Source organism: Taudactylus pleione, unplaced genomic scaffold (assembly GCF_031769625.1).
Source record: "Taudactylus pleione unplaced genomic scaffold, aTauple2 ptg000198l, whole genome shotgun sequence".
NCBI classification, from domain to species: Eukaryota; Metazoa; Chordata; class Amphibia; order Anura; family Myobatrachidae; genus Taudactylus; species Taudactylus pleione.
Window position 1 is genome coordinate 9492798 of NW_028284600.1, and position 25263 is coordinate 9518060.

A 25263-nucleotide genomic window follows, 5' to 3' on the forward strand; every position below is an offset into this window, starting at 1 on the left:
CGCATCTGGAAACAGTGCTGCGCATGCGCTGTTACATCTGTAAAACCAGCGCATGCGCAGCACTACCGACAGATGCGTTAAGTTTGTGTACCCCCCCGACACCCCCCACCCCCCAATTACCTGCAGATAAATCTGACCTCCTACAGTTCCCAATTAAGGGATTACTCACCCTTAAAAAAAGAAAGTAACAATAAAATAGAATGCTCGATGCCTCTTTAATAAAAATAGCTTTAATACAATGCAATAACAGCTGGAATTGTAAATAAAATCACTTACAAAATATGTCAATAACCACCATAGTCATTATAATATAAATTGTCCATGCACAGGAAAGTAATAGATTGTTAGAAAAAGTCACAGTTTAGGTGGACAGACCCGGGACATATCCCTTTTACAGTACAGTGCAGACACAGATTGGCGCTGTTTACATGGCACACAGGTGTAGTGCAAGCGCTTGGAGAATGACATCGTCTCCTTGCACCGGAACGCGGCTCTCCCCGTGCTGTAGACGAGTCCTGGGTCGAACAGGTTACCCATTTACACTGAACCTTACCCAGGTCCTTCCCAAGAAGAACCCTGCTCGCTAGCAGGGTTGGCTTCCCGCGTGACTGGGCCTTGGTGGAGCCATTTCCACTGACCAAAATCCTGGGTTGATGCGTTCACGTGCAATAACTCGGGATTTTCCGGTCAGTGGAAAAGAGGTAATAGTAGTGAGCATAGGAATAGTAAGTAAAGGTCACAGTAACTTGTTAGTAATTCAATATCCATATTATTTCTGGTGTTAGTGGATTCCACTGTAGTGTCCTTATCTTCACTACCTCATATGCTTTCTGTAAAATTTCAATAGGATAACCCTGGTCCAAAAAGGATTGGAATAATGTCGTAACCTAACGATTCAACTTTTACAGAAAGCATATGAGGAAGTGAAGGAAATGGATAGAGATCAACTTTAAAAAAAAGAAAGATCAATTATTCCTAGTATGGAAAATGAGGGTGGAGAGCGGTCAGCAATGTCTCTAACACAAAACAATAGTTGTGTCCAAGACATAAGAAAGATCCTAATATGGAACTCATCTCTTTTAAGACTGGATGACATACTGTCACAAGAATTAAACTTGGAAGGGAAGGTCATTTTTAGACAAACAAAAATATCTACAGTCTAGATAAGTGTCAAGTCATTTCAAAAGCTATATAGAGCCAGGATATAAACCATCTACGCCGTGGTTCCCACAGAAGCCTATGGGTTTTTTCACAAATGTGGAAGAACGGCTTGTAATACATTCAGTCTTAACTGCAGTGTGGACCCTGGGCAAAGCAATGCACTGGGGCCCCTACCCACCCATTGTGCCCCCAGTAGTAAACCCCTTATATAGTGCCCCTAGTAGTAGTCCCCCCTATGCAGTACCCCCTATGCAGTGCCCCTTATATAGTGCCCCCAGTAGTAGTCCCCCACATGCAGTGTCCCCAATAGTGGTACCCCTTATGCAGTGCCCCTTGTAGTGACCCCAGTAGTAGTCCCCCCCCTTGTAGTGCCCCCAGTAGTAATTCCCCCCTTGTAGTGCCCCCAGTAGTAGTCCCCACCTTGTAGTGCCCCCAGTAGTAGTCCCCCCCTTGTAATGCCCCCAGTAGTAGTTCCCCCCCTTGTAGTGCCCCAGTAGTAGTACCCACCTTGTAGTGCCCCCAGTAGTAGTCCCCACCTTGTAGTGCCCCCAGTAGTAGTCCACCCCCATTGTAGTGCCCCCAGTAGTGGTCCCCCCCCCCCAGTAGACACACACACACGTAATAAAAATAAAAAATAAACACTTACCTGAATCCCCGCTCCTGCTCCTGCCGCCGCCAACTGCTCCTCCGTCCGTCCTCCCAGGTCGGTCCGCTCTGCATTATGGGAGAGATGTCATCACGTCTCTCCCATTACCCACTGCGGGAGCTGGAAGATGCAGCTCATGAGTGAGCTCCAGCCCGGTTCCGGCAGTGGGCATAGCAGTCAATGAGAGTCTGACAGACTCTCATTGCTGCTAATTAAAACAAATACACAGCTGCCGGCGCCGGCGGCTGTGTTTGTCACTGTGTAGTGCTGACTGAATTCCGTCTGGTCAGCGCTACATGCGCGGTGCAGCTGTGTCACAGAGACACAGTCTGCCCACGGCCCGCATGGTCACTCGTCACGGGGGGGGGGGGGCGTGGGGGGCTGGCGGATCGGACACAGACTAGCGCTTTAACAAAACAAGTAAATTTACTAACTGGCCGCGGCTGGAGGGCCCCTTGAAGCTTCGGGCCCTTGGGTAACTGCCCTAAAAGCCCAATGGAAGAGACGGCCCTGAATACATTAATTAATATTCCAAAATAAATATTAGAATTTAAGTCTTGTTACTAAAGAAATAACATCCAGCGCTTCTAGTTTCCTGTCACTTTCAAATATAATTGTTGTCATTATCTAAGTTTCTCCTTACTGGCAGCAGTTAAGTTGTTCACTGGAAAAAAGACAATGGTCTCCCATTGCTAGAAGCTTTTTATTTATCCTTTTGTTAAAGGTTTCCTTCTGTGTAAGGCAATCATTATAGTATTTCCTAATATAGTAAACTTTCATTCACTTGTGGAGCGTACATGACTATATCATTTATTAACTCTGATGTTAAAGTCTGCGTCACATGTTTTTTTTTTTTATAGCATCACTAGAGTACTAGGTTCATGTTGGTAGTCTTGTTATTGGATGGCACTAAAGCTCCTTACAATGTAGAAAGGCAAGAATAAGTACATATTATAACTTGATGAGTCGAACTGCTTTACTTTACTGCTCACTCTTCAAATTCTGTTTGCCTGGTGCCACCTAGGCCAGTCTTATGCTGGGTACACACTAGACGATGTGTGTACCCAGCGATGGCAGATGCAATGGAACAATATATCGAGGGTCTATACACACTGCATGATCTGGTGTATTACTGCCAGATATATTGTTCCCCCACCGTATCCATCCGTATCCAGGGTTATGGTGTCGGCTGACGGATCTTCTGATCTGCCGTGCAAGCACAGTCAGTGGCTAGAGGGGGGTTTCCAAATACATCATTTTAGCATGAGTGTGGTCAGTCCATGAAGAGGGCATAATTAGCACTTAACCAGCTTTAATATGCATCATACAAAGTGTATTGTGTGGCATAATTCCAGCATATACAGGAACTGCGATCACAGTAAGCCATTAAATGCGGCAGTAGGGCCATCCTGCCTGAGGTGAATGTTTGTATGTTATTTCAGATGTGAGCACCATTCCAGAGCATGGGAGCAAGTCCAAGAGTCTGGGGGAGCAGCAGAAGAGCCTAGCACTGCCCTGGACTTATTATTATTATTATTATTATTATTATTATTATTATTATTATCATATATATGGCATCTTACAAAGTACATAAACAAATAGTTAACCAGTGACTTACAGTACAATACAATACAATGCAGGACAAGGACATGGACAATATACATTGCTACATTAGCAACCATAACACCCAAATAATCAGCAGAGCATAAGCAACTAAGTGTTAGGTTCCCTAGTGGGGAGTAAGAAGTAGATGAAAGTAAAGTAAGGAGAGGCACAAGAGGGTAAAGAGGGCCCTGTTCGTAAGAGCCTACATTCTAAAAATTACTATTGTTATTATACGCAGTGGCGGCTGCTGTGCAGTTCAAAATTCAAATAGTAGAACCACACCAACTGCCAGTGAGTCCCAGCCACTGATGTTTGGCAGCATTTGAGGTGGCAGTTGGTGTGGTTCCCCTATTTGAATTTTGGACTGTGCTGCAGCCCTACCTCTGGAGCCACCACTGATTATATGGTATTAATAATTAACCCTATTGTTGGTCTATCGCAGTGCACCCCTAACAGTTCATGTTTTCCATATATCATAGTTGATGCACTAATGCATTTATTACTGGCTGACACATGTTAAAAGATCCACAGTTGGTGCTAATTATTTCATTTGTTATACAGAGAAAAACATGCAACAGTAGTAAAATTCTATTATGTTACTACTTCTATTGTGGTCATGTTGTGGCCTGGGGAGGGGGTTTCCAGGCAAGCGGAACCCCCCCTGCATTTGCCTATGACAGCAAATCAGAAGATGTGACAAACGACATACGGGAGCACACAATCAACCTTACACACTGAGCGATGTGGCCTATATATTGTTCTTATCTGCATCAGAACTATATATCTTCTCATATATATCGCTTAGTGTGCACGCACCTTAAGGGGTAAATTTATTAAGAATCGAGTCTGATCCGAGTTTTTGTTTTAACTCGATTAGCATCGCTGAAACTCGGGTGATTTGAGGCTCCTAAAACTCACTAATTTACTAAGAAGCGAGTTTACCTGAGCGTGAGTTGGCCAATGGTGAAGCAGATCGAGATTTCTTCCCCGAATAGCAAGTTTTAAAGGAGATTACTCACCCATGATTGCAGGGTTTTCTCTCTGCCTAACTCTCCAGAACAAGCAGCCTGCACATATCAGTGAGATGTGTGAAGGCTGCTTGTGTGTTGTACCTGTGAAAAAAGGGTTCAATCTTTAAAAAAATTACGTAGGTTCCCCCCCAAAAGTATAACCAGCCTCGGACTGCTCAGCCAGTCCTGGTTCCTAAAATTATGGGGCAAAAAAATGTGGAGGGTTATTCAGTAATTTAGGAACCAGCACCTGACAGCAGGGCCAGTCCTGATTTTAAAATATAGGAAGAAATAAATGTGTACGGGTCCCCCTATATTTAAATAGGGTGTAATGCCACAGCCAGCAGACCCGGTCAGCCCAAGCCGGGGATCTCAGGGGAGGTGGGGACCCCCCAAGAAGGGGTCTCCCCTCTCCAAAAACCCCAGGCTTAGGCTGAAGCCCAGGGCTCTTCCCCGCACCCCTGGGCTGTGAGTACGGGGGTAATAATGTGGAAAATAGATCAAAACTATTGTATTTTAAAGTGGAATTACAGGTACCAGCATGCCTGCCTTTTTGCACTTGTGGAACTACAAGTGCCAGCAGACGGCCGGCACCCGTACCCCCTACTGTAAAATAAATAGTAAAAAAAATACAGTACACACACACCCTCTAAAGTACAACTTTATTACATACCTACCTACCTACCTCACTCACACATACTTACCTGTGTCAGCTGGTCGGTCCCCTTCTCCATGTAGAATCCACTGGGAGTACCTGTAATAATGATCTCATACTCACCTCCATCCTGGCACCCCCTATTTTCCCCATTATTACCCCCCATACCCACCAGTCCAGGGGTGCAGGGAAGAGCCCCGGGCTTCAGCCTAAGCCTGGGGTTTCGGGAGAGGGAGAACCCCTTCTTGGGGGCTCCCCACCTGCCCTGAGATCCCCAGCTTGGGTTGACCGGCTTGGGTTGTTAATGCTTTGTCCCTGGAGACTCGGTAATAGGGTCTCCTGGCTATGGCAGTTTACCCCGGTTGGTTTTGGTCCAGTCCTGGTTTTAAATATAGGGGGAAACCTATGCATTTTTTCTACCTATATTTAAAACCAGGACTGGCCCTACAGCAAGGTTCTGGTTCCTAAATTACGGGGGAACCCTACAAATTTTTTTCCCCGTAATTTTAGGAAGCATGACTGGCTGAGCAGTCCGGGGCTGGTTATACTTTTGGGGGGGGACCCTACGACTATTTACAGGCAGATCACACTGATCTGTGTATGTTTCTGGAAAACTCGCAGCTCGCAGGCAGGTGAATTGATTTCACAAATTTTTACAGCTGTATTGTCCATTCTCATGAGAGTTTATAAACTCTCATCTTGGTAAATTCCCGAATCCTATCTTCACTAATGAAAAGTTACTCGAGTTTGGCCTATGGAGTTTGCTAACTCTCCAGAATTTTCCCGTAGCAAAGGAGATTTCTCTCCAAAGTAAATTTGAGAGTGGAAAGAAATGCCCAAACTCTCCAGAGATTGCTTACTTGTCTAAACTCGAATTTTAGTCAATTTACCCGTCTTTTACCTTGGGATTAGAGAGACTGAGATACAGCTGAATTGTTGTCCTTATGTTATCATACATGAAGCAAGATGGAAATTTGACACAGTTGGCTCTGGCAACTTTGTGGTGTCATTGGAAAGGATAGTGGCCTTTTATTTTTCGACTGTGAGTTGTTCTACTGACTGAGGAGAGCTTACAGTAAAGGTACTCTGAAGAAGGCCTTATCTGACTATACCCCAGCCTAGATTCAGTTGTCAGGAGCAGGGGACCACTGTAAGGTGTTACTCCTCCCCATTGGCAGCTCAGTTACTAGTGATGTTTTGAAGGGCATTCTGGCTATTTTGAAGTCTATTTTAAATAGGAGAAGATGAAACACTACCACTTGTATCACACCCACCATATATCCAAACACAGCCGGGGGAGAGGAGGACAGATATACAGACCTGCCCCCTCACCATTATATGCTTAGACCTTTTCCACTAAAAGACATGACAGGTCTTTATATGCACAGATACAGGGTAAAACAGCTGATTCCCCTCCCCTAGTGCAGCCATTACTGATGGAGAAGGTAATGAGATCTCACCACTGAGGAGGTCATAGACTGGGATATAGTTATGAGACCGGTGGCCACATGGCTGCCGGTCTCAATCCCAACAGCGTAATTCTGGCAAGGGATTTAACATAGGTGTCAAAATACCGACGCCTATGTTAATCCCGATGCAGGAATGCCGAGGACTCCGGACCGATCATCCTCCCTGCCAGGTAAGTATAAACTTAGTCCTGGAATGAGGGGGTTAGGTTTAGGGACTCCTGGGGGGACAGGGTTAGGCACCCCCCCGGGGAAGTTTAGGGGTAGGCTAGGGGAAGGGGGGGTTAGGGTTAGGCACTAGGGGGGAGGTTAGGGTTAGGCATCCCCCCCGGGAGGGTTAGGGTTAGGGGGGGAAGAGTTAGAGAAAGCTTAAATACTTACCCTGTCGGGATCTTCATTCTTCTGTCTTCTGGCATCGGTATTACATCTGCCGGGCATTAGTCCGGCGGTATGTCATACTGATTACCAAAGACTCTCATCTTTCTCGAAAACAAAAAAGAATCCGGACCCAGCAAGAAATATTGAGGGATGAATGTATCCCTTGTAAATATTTTCAGAAATGTATTCTTCTACTTCTACACTTCATGGGGTTGATTTAGAATGTAATCTTATTTTTAGGAAGGCATCTTCCTTACTTCCTCCTGTGCCCGTATTCAATGGGCTTAACGCTAATTGGCTGAGAGCCGTGACAGATGGCTTTCTCAGCCAATAAGCGTTAACCCCGCTCAATGCAAAACCTTACGATCCGACAGCGGGATCGCAAGGTTTTGCCTCAGAAAGGGATCCAGGGCAGGCAGGAGATCCGAGCTGTGGCTCGGATCTCCCTGGATCTCCGAAATTCGGGTGGGTCCATTTTTCTTAGAACTGGACCCACTCATCTCTAATATATTGTGACATTCATACTCTGATCGGCTTTTGCAGACTACAGATAAGCTTTATCAATGCAAATTTTGATATGTGTGTTGTTTGTAAATAAATGCTTTTTAAATACTACACCATGAGTGCACATGTTCCATTTCTATGTATGTGACTTCTGGAATAACGGACGATTATACACCCTGAGAGGTGGTGGTGGACGTAAGAGGCGAAGTCCTGTTATCACTGAAAGTGCGGGGACCCATCTTGATGCCCCACGGCCTGATGAAAGTGTTAATCATTACATACCTATTATTTGAATCTATATGGTATGGATATAAATTACCAGCATGGTTCCAACATTATTAAGAATATTACACTATAAGGTGCTTGTATTTTCCCTTTTGTCTTACACAATTTGCTTGGGATCTTGCAACAACGGCCCCACTGGAAGAACTTTTAGCTGCCACCGCATATGCGGGGAGTGTATAGTGGAAAGGACTCCACTCAAGAACTTACGGGATATTAAGAATCATTTGGTGTAGCGCTATTATTAGTACCTGCTTACCATACATACACACACACATATATATATATATATATATATATATATACACTTTGAGAGGGTGTTCATGTTTTAACTTTGCTTTTGGATCTGCCTGCCATGATCATTTTGTACTATGATAAGTAACGTTAATTTTCTTCTGCAAATCATCCTTGAAGGTTTTATATGCAATTGGAGTATGTTCTTTTTCTTGGCTATACTTATTTTTCTAAGTTGATGTGGATGCGCTGGTTTTATTATAATGAGTTAATTTCCCTTGTTGAGCACATTAATGGATTGGACTGTCCAATTAAATGTACATATTCACTGAGCTTGGAACAAATAGCATACCTTGATGTTCTAATTACAGTACAGTTGATAACAATACACTCTCAACAAAAATCTATACAAAACCCACGGATCGGAACACCTTACTATTGCCTAGCAGCCACCATCCACCAGCTACCATCAGAAGTCTGCCATTTTCTCAGATGCTCCTTGTGAAGAGGATAACTAGTAAGGAAGATGATTTATGCACAGGATTGGAACAGATGACTAATAGATTCAGGAGCCGTGGATAATCAGATCGGACATTGAAATCTGGTTTACTAAAAATTGAGAGTATTCCGAGGAAAGATCTTTTTGAAAAACCTGAGTCTAAGGATGTTACTGACAATCTACATTGGGTGAGGAAGTTTAATACCTCACATAAAGTAATTGAAAAATCACTTAAAAATCTGTGGCCGATCATAGAGGGAGACAAGGAAATGAAATCCCTTAAACAATCTTGAGTGATGTCATGTTTAAAGAGAGGCAAAAATTTGCGTGATTGGCTAGTATGCTCTGATATCACGGACTGTGGTATTGCAACTGCTCAAATTCTTACTAAAAGTGGTGGCTGCTACAAGTGTGTCGGATGTACGACCTGTCGACACATGACTACGAAAAAATTTTTTTCCATCCGCATACAGGACGACGGCTTGATATCAGGTTTGCCCTAACATGCATGAGTATCTTTGTGGTATACATGGTGAAATGTCCATGTGGTCTGTGCTACATAGGTAAGACCATAAGTACTTTTAGAGAGCGTATGGCATTGCATAGATCGGCCATGCGAGCCTGACTAGGGGGTATAGTTACGGAGAAACCCATAGCGAGACATTTTGCGGAAGCTAGACATAGTCTGTCTAGTTTTAGGCATATGATCATTGACCATGTACCGGAAAACCCTAGGGGGGGTGATTGCCATAGGAGAATTTTACAAATTTGATGCTACTGTAAGTGGATTTTCCAGTTGGACACTGATAAGCCCAGAGGTCTCAATGATCATTTAATGGTTTTTTTTGTGAATGAGATGTAGTAGGAGCTGCCTTGTCTAGCATATATTATTAGTAGCTATACTGTTTTCCATTTTGGGTTGATATTTATTGGATACTTACTGTATTGTGTGTTTAATATAATCCATATTATTTACTCTTAACGTTAGTACTTTGATATACATCCTGACCATGAGATTATGTGATTCATCTACTATATTATGATTATGTGATGTCTTACTATTTATTGATTGCCATCATATAGAATTAGGTTATGGGTTTTATTTGGTATGATCTTTTGTAATATTGTTTGCTGCTTTTTTCTATATGCTGCTGCTATTGGGAATTTCTATGCTTAGGAACTAATCTTCATGTGTTTTTGTGCAGGGGGTTGTATATGTGTGCACACCGAGTCACTGTGGTAATGGGGGCAGAGCTTAGCGTACACCGCACCAGAAGTTTCTGGAGGTGGGCCGAGTGCTGCAGAGGGAGTCAATGGTGGTCCAGGTGCCAGGTGTTGGGTATTTAAGGTATGTTTTATTTACTGTCACTAAATATGTATCCTGATAACGGGTTGGAATGAACCCGAAACATTGAACTGATGGAGCTTGTCTGAAGTTTCCTTTTTTATTTGATGTAACCTGTTGGGTGCCGTCTCCTCGATCTGGCTATTTTATTTACAACCGGCACCTCGGTTATTGGCTTTTTGAATGGGAGAGCCGCCTCTGTGGATATTATTTATATATATATATATGTATATTATATGTACGTATATGTAGTATTTAGAAAATAAGACACTCAAAAGGGACTTTCAATTAAAACTTCTTATGGAAGATACATTTTGCCCCGGGACATTACGTCATAGTAAAAGAGAGGTTCAGGAGTTCTTGCTTGTTCCTGCAGATTTTGGACACTCAGAGTTCTGAAGTCTATTTTGGCAGAATATATATTGGAGAGGCAGATATGACACTTTAAGCAAGTCTATTGCTGAAGTAGCGTTCGTTTTTATTAAACAAATACACTGGCGTCGGGATCCCGACGTTGGTAAAACGATAGGCGTCAGGATTTCAACGTCTTTCATTAGACCCCTGCTGGGATTAGACAGCCTGGATGCCGACGGTTGGCATTTGGACCGTCGGCATCCCGACTGCCACCCGTCTGTACATGGTATCTGGAATAATCATTGTGCATTGTGAGTAGTCACCTTTATTTTATACATTCCTGTACTTCTGTTATAATAATGAACTTGCCATTGGTAGAACACCATTAAAAATTGGCCTTGTAGAAGATATTTGTTGTCTTTTGGAGTCACTTGCTATACCTGCTGGACTCAGATTTTACTCCGGAGGCTATGGAGAGTTATGGAGTTTCTTAAGACCTTACTACTATTGTATAAATATTTAGTAATTTCATTTATTTATGAAAATTTGTTTGTGTCCTACCTGTTCCCTCCTCTGTGACAGAGGCTTCTACTTTAAAAAACCATTCCATGTCACGCCTGAGTAGGTGAAAGAAATAGGTTTTCACTTCCAACGTGATGATCCCAGCGTTATCTAACTGGGGGAGACATTGAGAGTTCAGTCTACAGTCAAATACTTCAAAACATGTCTATTCTGATTTGAGTCTTCTAATACTGTATGTGATTGCATACAAACCTCCTCAATGAATAACAACAGAGAAAAGTATATACTGATTGTAGTAATAGCATAGCAAATATTTAAGCCCCATATTGTAGACATCTGTTCAGAAAAATGGTGTCAATGTGGTTTACACCATTTACTGTATCCGTTACAATCTATGAGGCATATCCAATTAGCTGCTAGAGTTCACCAGCGACTAATTGCTGGTCAAAAGTCCCGCAGTGCGGGGGTAAGCTATTCAATTAAATAGCTTTTTCCCTACGCCATTAATTCGGGTCTCGCTCGTGTGAACACCCTGATTCCGCGAGAACTGCAGAATCAGTGTGTTTATACCTCTCGCGCGAGGCAGAATAGGCAGGTTTTCCACAGATATTACCTCGCTCCTCCATGAGGTTCGAGGTAAAGTCCGACAGCGGGGACTCTCACGCCGTGTCTCAGGGACTCACGCGTGTTGAATCCCCGCTAATTGAATCCTGACCAGCGTGCAATTAGCTGTGGGGTAAACCTCGTGGCTAATTGGATATGCCCCTAAGTCTTACCTGACTGGGTGCTGTTTCATGATCTCTACTGAAGGGCAATATACATTTATTAAGCCATGATTTTTGGGGGTTTTTACAATTATTAGCAATTAGAATTACTGAAAAACACCACACATTTTACAGATTTCTTTGTTCCTTTTACCAATATACATTGAATAAATACAATGATCGTCAATCTTAAAAATAAAGGGTCTCAAAAATTACAAATAAGGGATTCACAACACTACTCAGGACCAAATCACATGTTTTATTACATTTTTACTAATCCCTGATTTGAAACAATTTTTTTTTTCAAGCACTGACAGACATACAATCATTGAAAATTGATTAAACAGCAGCCGTAACAGAGGGAATAGGCTATTTTCCCAAAAGAAATATAAAAATAAATGTATAAGGCGCTAGTCCTAATGTATAACAAGAGATCCTTGTGATAACATCAGGTGACTGGAGAAACATGTCAAAGGACAGGGCCAAATCTAGGGATGTGCGAACTGTGCCATCACCCAAGGTGCCCTGCTCTGGGGGTGGCACAGTCATCCTGTCCTATGACCCCTGCATCTGGTTAGCAGGGTGCCTGGATTGGCACCCTACAACCAGTATCGCTGCTGGAGTGCTGCCTGAAGTGTCCGTTGGACATTCTTAGGATGCTCTGGATAGTGCCGTATTTCCTGGTGTTGGTGGCCCCGTTCCGACACTGTCAAGGAATAAGGATATTATGTTTAATCTCTCATTATATATTAAGACTCCATGAGCTATATGACTCCAGCTGTGATACCTTCCTTTGCTATATGGAATGTACTCTTAACTTGCAACACCAAGGAGAAGAAGTCCCCTATACTAGTGTGTGATGGCGGATCTGAACTCCAGTTTCTCCAGATATAAGAAGCAATCACTCTCAGTAGGGTTGTACAAGTGCACCAACACTGACACTATGATGCAGGTACACTCACAAGACACGCTACCCGCTGCTGGATAAGATTGTTTGTGACCGTGGTACAGTATGATACCACATGAGTGAACATTACCTACAAAAGATGTTTTTATTTTTTATTTTTTATTAATACTGTTGGCTGAGTAGTAGATACGTCAATTATGTGTCAGTGGCTTGAGGGTGATGGATGTTTCAATGAATAAGAGGGTAAATAATATGCATGAAATTGATAATACAGCAGAATTTATTCTAATTGATAGTATCCGTTCCAAAATCACATACAATAGTTACATAGATCCCTAAAAAGTGCACCTGATGACATCACACAAACTCGGCAATGCTGAGAACAATACACTAAATTAGTGAAAATGTTTAATCATGAAGTGCACCCTGCTTAGTGATGTCACTAGTTCTAACTATTATAAATGAGTATAGTTTAAATCTCCCTTTTTGATTCAGCACAGACAGTGACAAAATCAACTGTACAGTATGTAAACAACAAGTTCACATTTTGGGGAAAGGGGGCCTGGACTGCACACCCTACTGTAGCTCTTTCTAATGGGATGTGCTACCTAGCTGTGACTTAATATTACAACATAGAAAAAAGAAAAACCAGATGCACCATACAACCATTAATAATTATGCATGATTTGCAAGGTTTTTGGCATAAATTTGGCCAAAGTTATGCCAAAAACCTTGCATATTATGCATAATTATTCTATGTTGTAACAAGTTCACATTAACTATTACAAATTCACCTTTCCACTAAAGTCAGCACACAGATCAGGTGGCCCTAGGTGGTAATTGTAGTAGTAGTAGTACTTTCCAAATTGTCGACAGACCGTGATGTTATAAACTCCATGCACTGGCTTCCCATATGTGTACCTGATGGAGTTTAAAAAGAAATTAGCAATCTATGAGAAGTATTACAAGAAACATCCAATGCTACCAATGAATGCATGTAAAATAAGAAGAAAATCTTTCAGGTATCAACGATATTATCATGAAATATGCTGTACAATAAATTGCATACAAATAATTACTTATTTGCATTTAAACAATAGCAACCAATCAGACATTTGCCTTTGTTACACAAATTGCACTAAAGAGATACAGTAAAATCTAAGTGCTGATACTTGTCACTGGTTTCAGTGGCACTGAGAAGGTGGGAAGCAGGTACAATACCTAGATATTTTAATTTGTGGGTTAGCAGCATCTTACCATATAAACTTACAATAATATGTCTCACATAATTGAAATAAAAAAAATGGAATCAAATAATAACAAAAAAAAGTAATAAAAGTTGAATGGCAGCGGTTTCTCCTTTTGTTAATCCTCAGCCGCAAATCTACAGTACATGACTGAAAGCGGAAGCGCTAATGGTGAAGTAACATGATGATCCCTAAAAAACATACTGAGGAACCCCTTCCTGACTGGACACTAGGCAACATATTATAAACAAAGACACGGAAAACAAAAACAGAAACAGAAACAAACCAAAAACTTGACCTTACCAAAAATATAATGCAAGATTGTTATACTTATTTCTTACATACCGTGAACAAAACTGATGGTCATGTGACCGAAGATGATCCCTTTGAAGATAAGTTGTAAATCTTTCATACTCTTATGCACTTTTTGGCATTTTATTATTGTTTTTTTACACTATCAGGCGCTTTCTTACCCTCATTTATTTCTATTTATATGTGTTATCACCAATACACATTTTACCGCAGAGAGCTGCCACTCATAATTGAGGTGTGTTTGTTCATTTTTATGTATTATTATTATTCCATGTTTTAAACTTTAATATATTTTGTTTACTTTCACTTGAGCACCTTATTCTCTCACACCTATCTATCTATCTATCTATCTATCTATCTATCTATCTATCTCATATCTGTCTATCTATCTATCTATCTATCTATCTATCTATCTATCTATCTATCTATCTATCTATATATCTATCTCATATTTATCTATCTATCTATCTGCATTAAACATGGTTGTGGAAAGCACTACAGCAGTGTCTCATGATATACAGCAAAGTGAAAGTCCAGTAGACAAAATTCCACAATGTGAAAATCTAATCCTAAAAAAATTATTAAAAAATATATTATCCAACAAATACACTCCCTATAAATTACGGTGGCTACTGTTTCTTCAAAAAAGATTAAATTCCAAAAACCACATGTTGTAGCGTTAATAATTAATAACAAATATCACCTTCAGTGTATAATATCCAACGCAGAATATATTTATATACATACCAGTTTTAAAACTATTTCACGCTTCACAAATAATCTTCCTTATTGTTTGGTCTCTCCTCTCCATTTCGAGATGTACGCTTGATAATTTATAGACCATAAAGAAAAATGTTTTGTAGTTCTAATATGTCTCACCTGGTCAGGAGTTTAACTGTGAAATGTTCAGTTTTCATCGCAACAGCTTTGGGCAGCTGAAGGTTGACTTCAAATTTCGGAAGCACTGTGGACACGGATTGATGAGAAGTCAATGATAATGACAAGAAATAAATTACAACTATTGGGGTCAGGACAGTCCCTCACCATATTCTTCCACACTGAAGGTATGGATTGTATCCTTCACTTGGATGGAATATTCCCCCAGCTGGGGCTCAGAGGAGAGAGGAAGGGAGAGCTCAGCTATTCCCTGCTTGACACTCACATTCAGCCACTGACCAATCCGGTTCATTCCTGGATCCTTAAAAAAAAGTTATTTAATATAATAGTGGTCACCTGCCATTTGTAAGCCACAGGAAGCAATTTTCCAGTGATCTTCACACTACCTGCATCATATTCACTGACCTGTCATATCAATCTCAGAAACTCCCAGGTTCCTCCAGTGGAATCAGGCCTCCATTCATAATGTTGACATATTGAACAGGTTGACAATTTGTCACAGTTGACATAAAACAAGTCACCATTCTGAATGTCAATATTACATTCCGAACCCTTGGGTTTCCCTTAATTATCTAGCTGTAATGGTTTTATTTGTATCTAGATCATTATTGGGATTTTAGGTTGGTTCACTTTGTTTACTAATAGTTCATTTTTAATTAATGTCATTCACTAATAAAGTTCATTGTCATTTTGGAAATATGGGCTAGTATGTTCTACTGTTTGCTGAATTTTATTGATATTAGTACAATATTATTTATTATTGTTTAATATGTATGCCTTTATATTTATTTTCAGTTAGTTAACTGCAGTTTGAAATAGCTTGATGTGTTTCTTTAAGGTACTAGAAGGTCGGTCACTTGTATATTTCTTATGTGATCATAATGCACCATTAGTTAATACACTCTTTACTAACTAATTTTTAGTGCTTGATTTAATTAAAATAAGAAGATTTTATTTAAATGAGACTTTGGGTTTATTTACTAAATTGTGGGTTTTTCAAAACCATCAATTGTCTACTTTTTGCCCACAGAATTTAAAATAGCAACACTATTAAGTGCAATACACACTTGGTTCTTCTCTTAATAGAATTGCTGTTTTAAATTCTGTGGGCAAAGACACTGATATAATTGATGGCTTTGAACAGCCCCCATTTAACAGGTAAACCTTTGTTGTGTACAGTAGCCTATATAACAAATCGACTGAGAACAGAAGCTTGCTTTTCCTCTACTTAATAACTTTGCAGCTTTTTACTAAGAGTTGTGTGAATGAAAATCACGTGATAGTAGATTTCCAATGATATTAGTTTTATTCAATTATAATTTATTTGAAATACTTATTGTCAGATTGCAAATATACAATTTATGCCTTAGGAAACCAGCTAATGCAAACTGGCCAATCACATGTCTGCATGCGCGGTATGCTGACTATGCATTTGTGAGCGGAGAATGCTGAGGAGGGATTCAAAAAGGTTCCCTTTCCCGGTAGCTTTTGCGGAATATAATCCTAAGGCTACAATGTCTAACGCCATCCACAGGTGGCATCAGTGTCTGGGTTCAAGCTCCGCAATGCTTTGCATATCTGAACTTGGTAAATTCAGCAATCGAGCAGCCCTCATAGAAAACCATGTAGCGGCTTTTGTGATCAAAAACAGGGGGATAGTAGTAGATATCGCTGATATCAGTTGAGGTCCCCCATAGATAAAGTCAGGGGATCTTTAACATTTTCAGGTACCCTTTGAAAATATTCTTTGATAAATAGGCCCCTGGTAATACCAAACATTATGCAGAATCAATTGATTGTTTCACACTGTTATTGAATAGGCAGAGGCATCTTTTACAAAGCAAAAACATATTGGATACTTTAGTAATTATCAATTAAATAATGTTACATTGATATACAAATGGTGAGTAAGGGCATGATTTAGAAGTGCGCGCAAATCCCATCTTGACTGCTCCTTTGTACGCAGCAGTTCTGCGAAAATATTCAAATGTTGTAGCCGCTGGTATTTGTACTGAGGTGCCGACAGGCAGTGTCTCAAATCTGCAGCTTAAAACGTACACAGTCGCAGCATCGATTTTTTGAGCAACACTATGGTTGCTTAGAACGTTCTCAGAAGTAAGCTGTCGGAGCAGCCTTTACAACTGTGTACAAATTTGCAATCAGGAGCTGAGACATGCCCCCGAAATGGTCGCAACACACCTGCGCTTTAGTTACCCCCCCCCATTACTGCTTACAATGCTCCCTGACTGTCAATCAGACTGCATCCAAGTCCCCACTGTGACCTCCGCTGGCAATCAAATTTGGTGCTGCAACTCCGTACACTCAATGGCGTATCTATAATGGGTGCAGGGTGTGTAGTGCAAACGGACCCCTGGGTTCAGGGGGGACACACTCTGCACCCATATATAGTTATACTTACCTCTCCGCTGTCTCCAGAGTGCTGCTCTGGTGCCATTTTCCCGGAGACCGGCACATGCACAGTAGATTCTGGCTTCTGGAAGGCTACACACAGGCCCCCTCCTCTCTTAAAATGCTCCTGCGTACACTGCCATTCTAAGAAAATATTCTAATGTTGCAGCTGCTGGTCTTTGTCAAGAGGCACCCACCGCATACAAAGTCACTTATAGTGTACTAGACATTTAGGATTAGTATTTTTGTCACAAAGTAATTGGTATAAAGTCGTAGATTAAGCACAACAATGTATGGCACCATGCATGTCATGGCTCACTTACATTGGACCTTTGTCAAAGCAGCTGCCGGCAATGGCAGCGCCAGTATGCAGGGAGCCCTTATCATTTTGTCGCATTAGCGATGCGACTAAGAGGCATATTTGATTAAAAGTCTATGGCGAGGCTTAGTCGCAAAGTTCGAGGCACTCCAAAAGGGCTATTTGGTGCGATTGAAGATAGAGCCATCCTGTTTTATGCACAACACTTGTTTTTCACATTGACAAACATCATCTACTTTCCTTACAATGTTATGCTGCTCGGTACTGTGAAATTAGAAGACCTTAATCTTTTGTACACCATCATTGATACTGTAAACTGGTGCCAGGTTTGCATTGTAATAAGTGTCTGGTCCTGCTACTGAGATGAAAAACACATTATTATATGTACTTACTGTTATAAATAAGGATATTCATACCTGTAACTCTATGATTGGAATCTGCAGAATAAGACAGGGATAACAACTATGGTCAATGATACAGTAGAAACAATAGCAGAACACACAGGATACATACTATAGAACTATGGACGTGTAACAGGTGTGGAGAGCAGGAATGAACACTTCTTACTTACAGTAGACAATGATTGCAAATTAGGGAGCTCAAATTCATAAAGTGATCTTGAATAAAACCAAGGACATTCATTACAAATTCTTGTAGATAAAATTGTCACAGGTACAGTACAAAACTGGTGAACGGAATAATTCCCACATGGCTTAGACTTTAGATACAATGAGAAAAGATATTGGGGCAGATGTATGAAGCTCTGGGAAGTGATAAAGTGGAGAATGGTAAATAACCAACCAATCAGCTCCCAACTGTCATTTTTCAAACACAGCCGTAACGGGTGTGGTATGGCATGTCGATGGATCAAATCCCGGCGGACCAAATACCGACAGTGAAAGACAGAAGAGTTAAAATGCCAAACGGGGCTTGTAAGTACCATAACTCTCTCCTCTCCCTGTACTAACCCTAACCTTCCCTTAGTGGTGCCTAATCCCCGGGGTGGTGCCTAACCCTAAGACTCTTGGGGTGGCACCTAACCCTAAGACTCCCGGGGTGGTGCCTAACCCTAAGACTCCCGGAGTGGTGCCTAATCCTAAAACTCCCTTTGTCTTGCCTAACTCTAAGACCCCCGTGGTGGTGCCTAACCCTAAGAACCCCCCTGTCGTGCCTAAACCTAACCCCCCTTCTGTGGGTAAGTGCTAGCATTCCCCACTAAACTACGATCAGGATAATGGCTAGTCGGGCTTTCGGCGTCTGGATTCTGTTAGGCGTCGGGATATAGATGTCGGTATCTAGACGCCTTTTGGTCTTTAGCTATTGGTATTATGTCCGGCGGTATATCATCCAGCGGTATGGTGACTACATCCCCCCTGTAACATGACAGTTGGGAGCTGAGTGGTTGGTCGTTTATCACTCTGCACTTTATCACTTTTCAGAGCTTCATACATCTGCCCCAGTGTCTTCAAGGTCACAGATACACAGATAAGCACATATATCATTGCACTTTGGAACTCATGCACTTTATTACCACTGAGTCATTTTAATATTTAATTATTACAGTTACACTGTGTCATATAGTTTTCTCTCCTTACATCTGGGGGAATTTTCATTACAGTTTGGGTTAGAGTGGCGTAGAATGGTCAACACTTAATGAGCTAATTTTTTAGCACTATAAATGCTCCTCCCCTCTAACCCTGCCTCAGTTTTTCATTAAGTGCTGAAGGAGTAGGTCAGCACTTGATATGTTATTTTTTCTCTCTCAGCACTGTCTCCATCCAGCCTCCCAGCTTCACCCCTCAGGCTTTTGTGTGTGTACAAAAGGGCCAGTAGCCCTCTCCTTACCTGGACATATCTAGAAGGCAGAGACTGAACTCCTGGCAGCAGGGGCTGAAAGTGTGAGCGGTTGCGTCATTTGCGGTTCAGGGCCAGCAAAAGCACACAGGGGGGAGAAAAGGCGGCAGGGGAGACAGAGCAGCTTTAGGAATGGTGGGAAGAGTCATGGCATGGTTCCCTGGAGTAGGTGGAATGCACAGGTGGGTGCCAACACACAGCACCAGCAGCAGAAGCAGCAGGCTGTGAGACGCCAGCATGGGAAAGGCTTCAGGCTTCCCAGAATGTACGGCGGTGGTAAATACAAATGATTTAAGCCACATCCAGGAAGTAGACATCGGATAAGTCCACCCTGCCAATGGAAAGGGGTGGGGGGGTGGGTGGCTGACTTTACGTCTCTGTCTAAACCTAGGTTGAAGGGTTGCCTGTAGGGGCAGATGCACTCAGTACCTACCTTCAGTAGAAGGGTAACGCGCTAAGGTAAGTTGTCTGGCTAAAGCTGAGATGCTGATTAGCCAGGAGGAGCAACACTGGGACTGGTTCAGTCCAACACCTGAAGAAGGGATCAGCTGATGTTGTTTGCAACACTCCTCTCTCCCTTCCTCTCTACAACTCCATGTGGGAGTCCGATAAGTATCTGGGAAGTTATTCTATGTTAATACAGATACTTATTGTTCAATTTGTGTTCTATATTTGTTGTGTGTTATCTCAGAATTTATACGGACAGTATTTATTGCCTTGAGTATATGTCTAATAAGGGGAACACTGTTAAATTGGGCTCAGCTGTGCCTGACGAGCCAGTCATGGCCCCCTGACTGGGTCACCTGGGCTAGCACTAGATACTGTATCAGCTCTTTCTGTTTACTTCCAGAAAAGGTTCGCTGTCAAAACAGAAGTTAAGACATTTCTGCAGGGTGTTTTATACAACCACCATATAGGCATCCTATAGAGCCATGGGATTTAAATCTTGTATTGACAGCTATTCAGGCTCCTCCTTTTGAGCCTGTGGAGGAAGTAGATCGTAAATGGATAAAATGGAAATAGTTTTTTCTCCTGAACATTACATCAGCTAGAAGGGTAAACATAACAAAGTGGCTGGTGACTTACCACGTATTTGCAAATGCATGCAACAAATATCTCTGAATTTCTATTACCTTATAGTTTTCAAGTATTGTTTCAGGTACAATTTAGTGTGCTGGGGGACACCCCCCTTTCTGTGTTTTTTTTTATTTAGTATGACCCCTCCATTTCATGCACCTGAAGAGTGTTGCCAAATTGATTTGTGCAGGTTCCACATTGTTATGTTTGCTGTTTTGAGAGGTATAGATGGAACCAGCATTTGGAGGGCATGCTGGTTCTTGTAGAGCTAATTGGAGGTCCTGGTGGTGACTCTCATGTAAGCTGGCTCTCAATTTGGATGTATTTCTGTATGTGCCTTTATCATGAGGCCTTACAATAGACAGTTACATGGCCCAGAGTGGGTACTGTTATCATGCAGAGTAGGGACTACCAGTTATCAGAGTAGCCATGAAGTTCGCCTGGTGGCTTATGTTATATCTGTACTCGGCAGGACGAGTCTAGACTGAATCATTGGAATGGTTGCCGACTTGTTCACCTGTTGTGAAGATGTCAGCCTGAGCTTTGGCCTGATCAACAGTGATTGGTATGCCAGCAGTTTTAATCAGGTGCTGGCTCTTGGGCCTGTGTGGCTTGTTCTGTTCTGGCTAAGTCTCCCATAGGATTCCATGTCTTGCCTAGTCCCTGGTTCTAGCTCTTTGCAAGCTGCCTAGGAAGAACTGCTGGCTTCTTCATATGCTAAGTATCTAAATATATTACTGAGTTTTGCAATTACTCTCATGTTTATTGAATTATCATTCTGGAATTATTACTATTGCTTAAGAATGTATATATTATTAATGTAATGAACATTTAACTGCATACCCTCTTGTTAGCTGTGTAATTATAGTAGCTAAATTTAAACCTTGTTCGTTACTAGATTGCAGTTATGTAAACTGCAGGATAGTATTTTGGTAATCACTCTTAGGAGTGCTGTTTGTATTACTACATAAGTATTCTGGTAATCACTTAGTAGGATTGCTATTTATATCACTACATCCATTAGCTTTAGACAGACTTCTGTTTAGTTTGTGAAGCTAAACAATAAGGGCTTGGGTGTATTCCTGGATGGGAGACCCCCTGAGAATCTAGATGTAGTTCCTTATATGAGTTCATAGAATGTCCCATTCTTATATTTATATTTTGATACCTGTGCTTCCTGCAATGTTATTACTTTAAGTCCAAAGTCCAGATGGCAGCCAAGTACCTACGAACAAGTGTGTGTTTCGGGAAAAGGGGTTGTTATTAGTGAAGGGCACTTTGTTTAGGTTTTGACAGTGCAGGAGTTCATCAGGTACCATAATATTACAACCCACCTCTGTTATAGGAACTGACATTATCAGGAACTGACATTATGGAACCCCAGCAGATGAATGTAGCACAAGAGTTAATGAGTCAGGTGCAGTCATTGACTTGTCTAAAAAGGTTGCAGTTCCGGAACTAGTTGTTTCTAGAGCATCTGAGACTTTATCTCCTAAACCTAAAATTAAGTTGCCATATAGTTTTTCTAGGGATTGCAGTTGATTTAACAACTTTAAGGATAGTTGCAAATTATACTTTCAATTAATACCTGTTTCTTCAGTTTCTGAGACTCAGAACCTGGGCCTTTGGGATTAAATCAGGTTGTGAGTAATTGTCCTCTGTAGAAAAGTTCTTTAGTGCTTTAGGCGTTTTATATGATGAACTTGTTAGGTCATTTCAGCGGAATGGCAGCTGGGGTTATTGAGAATGATGCTACTAAATTTCATTAGTGGGCCATTGATTCTACTTGGAACAATGCTGCTTTACGAAGTCATTTCGTTAGGGTTTAACTGAGACTATCAAGGATGCTTTTCTTCAGTATCCACAGGAGACTCACTATTAAAATTGCTAGACATTTCAGAGAACATAGATCAGAGACAAGTTTTGAATCAGGTGATTCTAACAATGTAAAGACTGAGCAAGATGAACCTATGCAACTGGGGGTAACAAATATTCACATCAAAGAAAAAGATAGGAGAAAGGTTGGTGGGTTATACTTTTATTGTGGCAGTAAAGATCATTGGGTTAGGAAATGTCCCCAAAAGGTGGAAAAACTTCAGAACCTAGGTTGTGAAGCCACAAACTACCTGACTTTTACCATCACACTTCTGTCCCCTGACAAGGAGGCTGTTGATCTGACTTCTTGACTGTGGGGATGCAGGAAATTTTATTGCTCAGCAAGAGGTTCAAAACTTAAAATTCCTGTAGAGAGACTTCAAGTTCATCTTTCTGTAATGGGATTGGAGGGGCAACTTTTGTCTGGTAAACTGTTTCTATTGTTACCATCCCAGTAGAAATGTTTCTGGGGGTTTACATAGTGAATCCATTACATTTTTGGTTATCGAGTCTTCTTTATTTCCTATGGGTTTAGGATTTCCCTGGTTATGTCAGCAGAACCCAGTTATTGATAGGAAGATTGGTCAGGTAATTCAATAGAGTGAGAAATGCAGAAAGTGCTGTATTACTCTCCCAGTTAGAGTTGATTCATCTAATCTGTCGAGTACTTATAATGATTTTGAGGATGTGGTCAATAAAAAGGCTGCTAAGGTTTTACCCCCACATCGTCCCTCTGATTGCTGTATTGAACTTATTCCTGGTAGTTGATTATCCAAGGGACGATTGTTTAATTTAACAGTTCTTGAAAGAATGGCTGTTGAGGACTTTGTTAAGGAGAACTTGGAGAAGGGTTTTATTTGACCAACCTTTGCGGGCTGGTATTTTTTTGTTTCTAAAAAAGATGGGGGGTTGAGACCCTGTATGGATTACAGAATCTTGAATAAGATCTCAGTCAAAAACAGTTACCCTTTGCCCCTTATTCATGAATTATTTGATCAACATTAGGTTCCTCCATTTTTACTAAAATTAACCTTAGAGTGAAATATAATTTGATTCACATTCGTGATGACGACGAAAGGAAAACTGCATTTGTCACTCATTCTGGTTATTATGAGTCATTAGTCATGCCATTTGGGCTAACTAATGCACCTGCTCTGTATCAGGATTTTATAAATTATGTATTTTGGGTTTTGTTTAGGCAGATTTGTGGTGATTTACCTAGATGACATAATGACCTATTCGCGAAATCTTGAGGAATATAGGAATCATGCGAGTCAAATGCTGCAGAAGTTACGTGAAAACAGCCTGTATGTTAAAATTGAAATATGTGAATTTGAACAGTCGCAGGTGTCATTTTTTGGGGTATGTTATTTTGGGGCAAGGTTTTTCTATGGATCCTGTTACAATCCGGGCCATTGAGGATTGGGCCAAACCCCTTAAAATTAAGGCACTCCAAAGATTTTTAGGATTTGCCAATTATTATAGGAGATTCATTAAGGGGTTTTCTGTAATATTGGCTCCTCTCACAAATAAGACTAAAAAGGGGGCTGATCCTACCGATTGGGATTCTAAGTCAGAGTTAGCTTTTATTTCTCAAAAGAAGGCTTTCATGAGTGCTCCAGTGTTAATTCATCCCAATTTAGATGATCCCTTTATTGTGGCGGTTGATGCCTCTGAGGTGGGGGCGGGAGTAGTGTTGTCTCAGGTCAGTGTCTTTTTTTTTAGGACATTTTCTGGGCCCGAGCTCGTGAGCTCTTCTTGGCCATAAAAAGGGCTCTAGAGGAATGGAGGCATTGGTTGGAAGGAGTGAAATATAAGATTGATATTTATACCGATCATAAGATTTTGCTTTATATTCAGGATGCTAAGAGGTTGAATTCCAGACAGGCCAAGTGGGCACTTTTTTTTCCCAGATTCAATTTTAGCATTTAATTTCGGCCAGGTTCTAAGAATTTGAAGGCTGATGCGCTGTCCAGAAGCTTTTTGCATACTCCTTCTGAGGTTGTTATTAAGGTTCCCATTATTTCACCTGAAAGAATTATTCTGGGTTTGGCTAAAGAGTTAGACCAACAGCTGAGGACAATACAGAGTCAGGTGCCCCCTGAGTTACTGGCCATTCATTTTCTTGTTCCCAACTCCTGTTTTGGAGGAGGTACATTGTAGTAAGGTTTCAGGACACCCAGGGATCTTTAAGACTCTTAATTTGTTGTCTAGGTATATTTGGTGGCCGTCTATAAAAAGTGACATTAGGGAATTTGTTCAAGCTTGTCCTGATTGTGGTAGAGTGAAAGTCCCTAGAGGTCAACCTGTAGGTCCACTGACTCCATTACCTTACCTCGTTAAATCATGAACGCATTTATCCATGGATTTTATTGTTGATTTATCTAAATCCATGGTATTTATGGCTATCTGGGTTTTTGTAGACAGATTTTAAAAAATGGCACATTTTGTTCCTTTGGTTGGCTTGCTTTCTGCCAGAGAGTTGGCCAAACTGTTTGTGTCCAATATATTTCATTTGCATGGCATACCCAGTAATATATCTTGTCTGATAGAGGATCACAATTTGTGGCTAATTTCTTGAGGTCATTTTGTCTTTGATGGGGGTAGAGTTGAGTTTTTCTACTGCCTACCATCCCCAGATGAATGGACAGACAGAATAAACCAGATTTTGGAACAGTTCTTAAGACTATATGTGGGTCAGCAGCAGAAGGATTTGTCTGGACTGTTACCATGGGCAGAATGTGTGTATAATAATGCAGTTAATTCTACTTCTGGGATTTCCCCATTTTTTTGCAATTATGGTCTTAATCCAAAAGCGTTTTTATTAACCATACCTCATGATGAGATACCTAATGATGTTTGTGGTTTGGCTGCACATTTTAAAAGATCTGGAGGACAACACATGTGGCCTTGGACCGAGCTAAGGAATGTGCTTCTAGAG

The 25263-nt window shown here is 41.2% G+C and overlaps 1 protein-coding gene across 1 annotated transcript in view; it reads right to left on the minus strand.

The window, feature by feature from the left end:
- LOC148518849 (alpha-2-macroglobulin-like) overlaps positions 1–25263 on the minus strand; it is a 177233-nt gene that overhangs the window by 133540 nt on the left and 18430 nt on the right. Inside the window, exons 4-8 of the mRNA XM_088476972.1 lie at positions 17933–17953; positions 14936–15089; positions 14771–14855; positions 13127–13253; positions 10701–10815 (exon numbers count right to left, since the gene is read on the minus strand). Coding sequence (XP_088333098.1) covers positions 10701–10815; positions 13127–13253; positions 14771–14855; positions 14936–15089; positions 17933–17953 — 502 coding nt within the window. The remainder of the gene's footprint in view (positions 1–10700; positions 10816–13126; positions 13254–14770; positions 14856–14935; positions 15090–17932; positions 17954–25263) is intronic.